Source organism: Apteryx mantelli, chromosome 26 (genome assembly GCF_036417845.1).
Source record: "Apteryx mantelli isolate bAptMan1 chromosome 26, bAptMan1.hap1, whole genome shotgun sequence".
NCBI lineage: Eukaryota > Metazoa > Chordata > Aves > Apterygiformes > Apterygidae > Apteryx > Apteryx mantelli.
Genome location: NC_090003.1, coordinates 740642 through 749264, shown reverse-complemented (window position 1 = coordinate 749264; position 8623 = coordinate 740642). Strand labels below are relative to the sequence as shown.

Genomic DNA, 8623 nt, shown 5'->3' with positions numbered 1-8623 from the left:
TCGCGCGCCTCTCCACTGCGCATGCCCCGGCCGCGGCTCCCGGCAGCCCCCGCGCGCTAGACTACGGCTCCCGACAGCCCCCGCGCGCCCCCCGCCCCCGGCGCGCGGGCGGACTACGGCTCCCGGCAGCCCCCGCGCCGGCGGCCGCCCCTTCACCGCCTCCCGCCGGTACCGAGCGGTTCGCGGGCGTCGGCGCTGCCCGGCCACCGCCGCCCCGTCTCCGCCTCCCGCTGCCCCGGCGCGGCCTGCGCGCCCGGCCCGCCTCGCCGCCGCGGGGACATGGACTCCGACTCCTGCGCCTCCCCGTTCGCCCCGGAGGTGAGCCCGGGCCCCGAGGGGGCGTCGCCGCCGCCCGGCCGCCGGGCCCCGCTCGCCGCCGCGGCCCTCTGTGGGGCCGGGGCCATCTTGTGCCGGCGGGGCGCGAGCCTCACCCAGGCCGGGCGCCGGGGGGCGGGGGGGGTGGCGCCGTGCGGGAATGGCGGCGGCGGCGCGGCCCGCCCTGCCCGGAGCGGCCCGGCCCGGCCGAGCCTTGGGGGACCGCGCCGCCGGGACCGGGGCCGCGCCGGGACCGGGGGGGGCGGGGGGGGGGAGGCGCTCGGCGCCCTGCCTGGCCCCGCCGAGCCGCGCCGCCGGGACCGGGGTCGCGCCGGGACCGGGGGGGCGGCGGAGAGGCGCTCGGCGCCCCGCCGAGCCCCGGGGGGCCGCGCCGCCGGGGCCGCGCCGGGACCGGGGGGGGGTGGCGGGGGGGAGGCGCTCGGCGCCCCGCCGAGCCCCGGGGGACCGCGCCGCCGGGACCGGGTGGGGGGCGGGGGGGGAGGCGCTCGGCGCCCTGCCCGGCCCCGCCGAGCCGCGCCGCCGGGGCCGAGCCGGGACCGGGGCGGGGCGGGGGAGAGGCCCTCGGCGCCCCGCCGAGCCCCGGGGTACCGCGCTGCCGGGACCGGGGCCGCGCCGGGACCGGGGGGGGCGGGGGGGAGGCGCTCGGGGCCCCGCCGAGCCTCGGGGGACCGCGCCGCCGGGACCGGGTGGGGGGCGGGGGGGAGGCGCTCGGCGCCCTGCCCGGCCCCGCCGAGCCCCGGGGGGCCGCGCCGCCGGGACCGGGTGGGGGGCGGGGGGGAGGCGCTCGGTGCCCCGCCGAGCCCCGGGGGGCCGCGCCGCCGGGACCGGGGGGGGTGGCGGGACCGGGGGGGGAGGCGCTCGGCGCCCTGAGCCGGTGGGGCCGGGCCGGGCCCGGCTCGGCTTGGCTCGGCGCCCCGGCCCGGCCCCGGCGGGGCGGGCCGCGCTCGGCGCCTCCCGGGGCTCGGCGGGGCCGGTCCCGCAGCCCGCTCACCGCCTCCGTTTCTCCGGCAGGACTTCTCCCCCGCCTCCAAGCGGCACCGCACCGTGGAGGACTTCAACAAGTTCTGCACCTTCGTCCTGGCCTACGCCGGCTACATCCCCTACCCGCAGGAGGTAAGAGGGCAGCGCCCGCCCCGCCGCGGCGGCGGCGGCCTGGGGTCGTCTCCGGGAAAGCCCTGTGTGTCGGACACCCGCCGGCATGCACTGCCCGCCCGCCCGCCCGGGGGCCGCGCTCCCTGTGCTCTGGAGAAATCGTAGGTCGAGACTGACCGTACCCTGTTTTGGGGCGTGCCAAACGCAACGGTCCAACTCTGGTCGCGTTTTGGTGACATGTTTTTTTGTGAGCTTAAACACAGTGCCTGTTTCCTGGAATGTGATGTTTTCCTAATTAAAAGTAAGAACATTGTAAGTGTACGTCGTATCGCTAGAACAGAAGGGACAGCCGTGAAGCTTTAAAATCATGAAATTGGTTGGCTACTATTCATGCAGTGTAAAAATGTTTCATTTTAAAGTATGTATCCCAGATCTCTTCCTTACTGTTTTTGAGACCTAGACAGCTACAAACCTCAGGTTCCTCATCTAAAGGTTCCCTGGCAGCTTTTTCCTTGGTTGGAATTCTCTGCAGTAGCTGAGGTTGCAAAGCGCGTGGAAGAGAATGGAAGCTTGAACTCGTGCAATATATATGGTGCAACATGGTGCCCCGGTCAAAATGGTGAAATTTAAATGTTGCACTATGGAGGGAAGTGCTGTAGCATCTCACGCAAGTTGGCTCTAAAATAATGCTTTTGTCCGGTTTCTTAATGTTTTCTAGGAGACACCCCTGAGGAACAGCCCCAGCCCTCCCAACAGCACTGGAGGCACAATTGACAGCGATAGCTGGGATCCCCGCTTCAATGACATCCCTTCTTCTGTTTCCTTGCCAGCCAAGAACAGAAAGAGCTTTAGTCAGCTTAAGCGAACAAAATCATACGGTTCCCTATTCCAGCGAGCAAAACCTGGCAATTTCCTGCCAGAGCGAAAGCAAATTGATAAGATCAGGAAGAAGAAAAAGCTGAAGAGAAGGGAAACAGAAGCATCTGCAGAGGAAGACTATGAGGAGAAGCTGCTGGAGCTGGAGGCTGAGGACTCTTTTGTGGAGACTCCGATGAGTCCCTCGTCCGAGGGCGATCCTCAGTCTGTCACCGAACACTGCTCGGTGTGGGACTCGGACACACCTTCCAGCGTCTCCTACCCCGCTGTGACAGCCGAGCAGACTGTGGAGATACAGAGCGTGGGTAAAAGAACGGTCATTCGGCAGGGGAAGCAGGTTGTGTTTCGGGATGAGGATGGCACCGGTGACGATGAGGACATTATGGTGGATTCAGGTAGGTGGCCTGGCCATCAAAAGAAAGTTTGTGAGATGATTAGCCAGATGGAAATGATCGGTGCTGTCACTAATCCTTTTGGTATGTTACCTGTAGCATGAGGATAGTGCAAAGGTACACTGCCCGGGCAGATTTAATTAGTGGGTGGGGTTTTCGGGGGGGAGGGGGAACAGCAGGACTGCTTTTGCAGTAAGCCAACTGAAAAGTTGTGATTTTATAGAGGTAGGATCCCTGGATTATTGCCTCTTTTGCATTGCTGAGATTCTCTTCCAGAGCAAGAGCTGGCAGAGACTCTGTTAAGCCCTGGAAAAATCAGTGAAGTACCTGTCTTTGAAATCCAGGTAGCTACTTTAACTCAAAAGGAAAATAATTCACAGTGCAGGTGAAATGCAGGAGGAGGAGGTTGGGAGGGAAAAGTGTAACTTGCTGTTTCTCTCTCCAGATGACGATTCATGGGACCTCGTCACTTGCTTCTGCATGAAACCTTTCGCCGGGCGGCCAATGATTGAGTGTAACGAGTGTCATACCTGGATCCACCTCTCCTGCGCTAAAATCCGCAAATCAAACGTCCCAGAGGTCTACATATGCCAGAAGTGTCGGGACTCCAAGTTTGACATTCGCCGTTCAAACCGCTCCCGGACGGGCTCGCGCCGGCGCTTTCTGGACTAGCCGAGGGCAGGGCCGCGCCGGCGTGCCGCTCGGGCGGGCTGGCCGTGCGGAGCACAGACTCCAGCCGGGAGGTCAGGGAGCGCTCCTCCGAGCTCCTGCTGCTCAGGCTAAAGGGCTGCCTGGTCTGCCTGCGGTAACAGGGATAAGGTATCACAAAGTTGTTGATGGCCGGGGCTGGCAGAAGCCAATTGGTCAAAACTGCTGCTAGATACTGATTAGCTCAAGGACAGATTAAGCGCTCTGGGTTCAGTGGGGTTTTGTCCAGTTAAAACTATGAATTGGATGATGTTTTGGGAATGTATAATACCTTTGCCACGTATTATTTCTCATCCCATCGGGAAAGAAACTGCAAACCTTCTCTGTGCTAGGAAACTCATCCTCCAAAGAGGGAGGAGGAGGGAAATCTGTGTGAAGAGTCTCAGAAGTAAATGGCCATGTGTTTTAATTTTAATGTAATATTGTACCTGCCCATTTGTCCATATATATCCATCTTAGATACTCTAAGGCTCCCTAGGAGCGAGTGTGAATACCTACTGACCTCTTGTGGGATCTGTCTCGTCTTCAGTGGGTCTGGGCAGTAGGTGAGCTGCTTTCACCGAGTTCTGTGATTTGGCATTGTTCAAGTGAAAACGGGACTTCCTCCTGCTCCAAGGACTGGTGCATTTAAAAGAAGAAAACAGTCCTCTTTCTGGACAGGCAGCGCCAGGGATGAGTGACATCAGGATTCTTCCTGGAAGTCTCTTCTTACAGTGATTTTTGTGACTTTGTTTTGCATGATTGGCTCAAATGTGAGTGTGTATGGGGGGTACCATTTGCTCTGTTTCCCAGCCCGTCGGTAAGCTCTGAGGTGCTGTTTTAAGGAGATAATGACTCTTTCCCTTTCTCAGCCCAGAATTCAAACTTGGACTGTAAAAGGGGCTGTAGTAAACTGAGAACCTAGTGGGTCTAGTTTGGGGTTGGACCATCTCCACCTGAGTACTACAGCTGAGTTTACCTTTGCTGTCGCCGTTCGTTTTCGAGACTGGATTTGTAATCAAAAAACCAAAATCTTTAGCCTATTGGTTGCAAATTATACAGATAAAAGCAATGCGGGCTATGCAGCTAGCAAGGTGAAGTGCAATGAAGATCCATCCAGTCTGGGGAGGACAGAAGAAAAGAGGCACCTGCCAAGGCTGCAGTCCCCCGACTGGCCTTCCTGGGGCGTGAGCCCAGGGGAAATCTGTTTAGAAACATGAAAGGGAGTCAAGGCTTGTATGTGAGGCCACCGAGATGCAGATGTTGTTCCTCAATGACCGAACGGAGCAAATTGTATTTATTGCACAAATTAGATTTATGTCTTTGAGAGAGCTCTGTTAAGTTATGCCGAATGAACAATGCGTGCTCTGTCCTGCGAGACCGCGAGGCGAGGGGAAGTCAGTGGTTGGTATTACGGCGGGAGCAAGACTAGCTGGACTGGGAGGAGTGTGTCCATGTTACTACTGCAGACGCACCACGTCAGACCATCGCCTTATCTGAACACTGACTTACCAGGAAGTGCGTCCTGGTGATGACCAAGGGTCCTTCCAGTACACAGAGTCAGGTACTCCCCTTTAGACATGTAACACGAGGCAGACGGTACAGCACTGCAGTGCCCTGGGGCTCTCCTGCGTGGGACGCTGGGATGTAAAAGATCTGTCAGCCTGGATCGCTATGATGGACTTGCACAACCGTACTCTTCTTTAAACTTGGTCCTTTATAAAAATCCCATCCCACCAAGCTGTGACAACTGACTCTTGGTTCTGAAAACCAGCTCTCCAGCTTCTGTAAAACAAGACCATGACTGTGGTACGCTGCCTTCTAGAAGCTAAGTGGAACCACCTAGGAGTTTGCCAAAGATTTGCCCCATAAGGCTGCCTGACTGTTCTTTGCAGCCAGAAAAATAACCAAAGTTCTCCGATGCTGCCATTTCACTCTGCAAACAGAAAGGCTTTGGAAGATCCTGGTCACAAGCTATGTGAGGGTTGGACCTGCTCTGAGTATTGGTATCTTTGTTTACAGCGTGTCTGCAATTCAACTGGACCACGGTGGAATGTGTTCCTGAAGCTTTTATGGGAGAAAAGACAAACTGCCAAGTGAACTGCCTCTTTTTCACAGAGGTTTGTACTAATTAATGTGACTGACTCTTGTTCTGTTACCTTTTCAGATTTATCCCAATAGTTGGTGTCTGACAAGTCCAGCACGTTACAATATCAGCAGAGAGAGAAAAAAAAAATAACATCTCCATACTTTTAATTTCATCACTTTCAGCCATGTATGATTATAGTTTAATTCAGAACTTTATTTTTTCATTAAAACTGTTTTAATGAATCATGTTTTTTTCTTAAATGTGAAACAAATGAAAAATGACTTTGTTTTATTCTGGACTCAGGAGTCTGCTATTATGATTTACTGGTGTGCAAAACAGTTGTGTCAGGTGGTGGCAAAACCTGACCAGAAACAGTCTTCCCCTAACCACACACACAGGTGAGCAAGGACAGGAAAAATGCTGCAGACAAATCCCTCTCACATGTACTGAGAGGGAACTGTTATTCCCACCTGCCCACTTGCTAATCTAAATTGGTGCGAGGCCCTTGCTCGGTGCGGGGGCTGCAGGGATGAGCACAGGGCAGCACAGCTCGCCTCGGAAGTGATGGAAAGCAGACGATTTCCTGATACCGCGGGAACTGAGAGGGGCTGAAGGCAGCGCTGGGCTCCGCCATGGGCACCAGCAGAACGGTGTGGAGGCCGTGCCAGTGCTGCGGGCAGAGGGCTCGGGTCAGGACGCCCGCACGGTGCACGGTCTGGGCAGGGCTCCCTTGCAGAGAGCCTGGGGGCAGGCTTGGCTTGCAGAAGCTGGGTGCACGGGTGACCCCGTGCCTGTCCCGCCTCCCCGAGAGCAGAGGAGCCGCGGCTGCAGCCAGGGCCAGTCCTGCAGGCCGGGCACTGCAGAACTTGGGCTGTGCTGCATCTGCACCGCAGCTACGAGCCCACTCAGCCAAACCAAACTCCCTCGAGCCCTTGGCAAGCTACGCCAAGGGAGACCCCCCCTCGCTTCCCCCCCCTTCCTCACAGCAGCCCCGCTGCGGGGTGGCACTGCCCATGGAAGTGACGCAGAGCAGTGACACCAAGGACCCCAGCGGCTGAAGTGATGCTTCTGCCTTCCTGCCGCTCCTCTCTTGTACCTGTCAACCCCCAAGGCAGTGCTGCTCAGCCAGCTAAGTGCAAAGCAGCAGCCTCTCTCAATAGCTTGGCAACCTTTAAAGGATTACTTGACTCTTTTCAAATGGCACTATTAAGAGCTTAAGCCCTGGTTGCTTATAGCTTCTATTTTAATTCTATTTGTAACTCCATATAATACAGACTGATAGACAAAAGTCCCAAAGGAGTTTGTTCCTGTTAAAATGGCAATTTCTCATAGAACAGAAATGGTAGTGTTGAAAGTAAACAGAGTTCCTTGAGTTTGGACTATTCTTAGTCTCTTTAAGACTTTGCACAGGCAGAATAAGACAGGAGGAGGCCGGATGAAGTAACTCTTCAGCAGAAGAGACCAACCTGAGAACAGGCTCTAATGGAGGAGACAAGATGGTCATCATACTCCGCCATGTGGACAAAATTCAGCAACAGCTGACAATCAGAAACACTGCAGGGAAGCAAAAATGGAATTCGTACATTAACTGATGCAGAGAGGAATCTGCTGCGGGAGCCTCGTGTGTGAAGCACCACTCATGGTACTCCAGAGGAATGGAAGAGCAAGAGTCTGAATCTTTGGTGAGTTGATCTTGCAGGAAAAACAAGTTATATACTTACGATGCTCAGCCAGGGACTGGGTTCAGTACTAATCTTGAGGGATTTCACTTTAAAGAGAGTCAGAAATTTAAAGGATTCAGGGACAAAGTTAACGTTCATCTGCCCCTTGCATGAATTACTTTACAATCAGATATAAAGATAATTCTGAAGCATTGGGAGAAGAAGAAACAGAGAGGGAAGGCAGGGAGAACTAGAACATCTCATTGCATTTAACTACCTTACGCGAATCACTTCATCTCCGCGCTAGCAGCAGTTCCTTCACTGTAAAAAGGAAGAGCGCTGGAACTGAGTCAGTTTTCTTTGATGAGAACAAAGCTGTGATCAAGAGAAAAGCATCGGCTTGAATCCGAGCCTTGGACCAGCTGCTGAACTACCTTCAGGTATAAGATGTATTGGTTAAGTTGCATGGGAGATTTGTAAGGTTTTCACAGTATAACAAGCGCCTGGATTGAGTTCTGACACCTTATATTCTTTCATTGGCTTAACCATACAGAGATAGCAGAAGCAAAAGGCTGTCAGAGATGGGAGCAAGGACAGAAAGACGAGGGAAGACTATAAAAAGTAAATCTTAAACCTGTATTCTCCAGCTCAAAAATTTCTAATTTAAAGGCTCTTGCTAAAAAAAAGATGACTAGCAAGTGCTCCTGGATCCTCATTAAGGTGTTTTAACCTTTTGCTGGTTAAATGGGAGAAGGATGGTGTCTCACCTCACAGGTTTCTATGGCATTCCAAAGTTTGCACCCAAAGATGCAGCCCTGTTTCACATGTAAACTACTGGAGTAGGAATGATGCACCCTGCTTCTTAGAAGCGTTAGTTTTCAAGTGTAGTAATACCATAAACATCTTGAAATACTGAGGCATTTTTTTAGAATCATATTGCTATTCTCTACATTTTAATGTAGACAACATGTAAGAAAACACATTATTTTCATGACAACAGGAACTATATCTCAGGAAATTGTCAGAAACAAGGAGAACTGCCTTAATGTACGAACTTTTCATGAAAATAGTCTTCAGTGTCATTTGCTCTGGTGGCTACAGGACTACTCTAAGATTTTTCTTTGTAATTAGCAGTAAACGTGTTGCTACTATTTAGCATTTGCTTATGCAAATCTTGTAGTTCTCAGTACTCCTACTGGAAGTAGTGTTAAGCCCTAGTCAACATAGAATGACTCTCTCTCTTGACTGTACGCCTCAGGCTGTGACAAGATGTGGGAAAACAAAAATTCTGGTGGAGAATCCTGCCCAGTTCAACTAGCTATAGCTAGAACCACTCAGAAAAGGAAAAGCAGCAGGCTGTGAAAGAGGGAGCAGTTACATTTGTAAAACTGGCAAACCAAGCCTTGCAGAGAGTTTAATTTCAAGACTGTCCTAAAGATGCAAAGGGAACATGGCCTGATTTTCAGCTGAAGATAATTTATTGCACAATT

At 54.1% G+C, this 8623-nt stretch overlaps 1 protein-coding gene across 1 annotated transcript; it reads left to right on the top strand.

Annotated features, from left to right (window-relative positions):
• Positions 1–226: 226 nt before the first annotated feature.
• Positions 227–5763, top strand: PHF13 (PHD finger protein 13). The gene is made up of 4 exons (XM_067311240.1): positions 227–318; positions 1348–1449; positions 2147–2699; positions 3142–5763. The coding sequence occupies exons 1-4, from the start codon at positions 280–282 to the stop codon at positions 3366–3368; spliced, it is 921 nt and encodes a 306-aa protein (XP_067167341.1). The 5' UTR covers positions 227–279; the 3' UTR covers positions 3369–5763.
• Positions 5764–8623: the final 2860 nt, after the last annotated feature.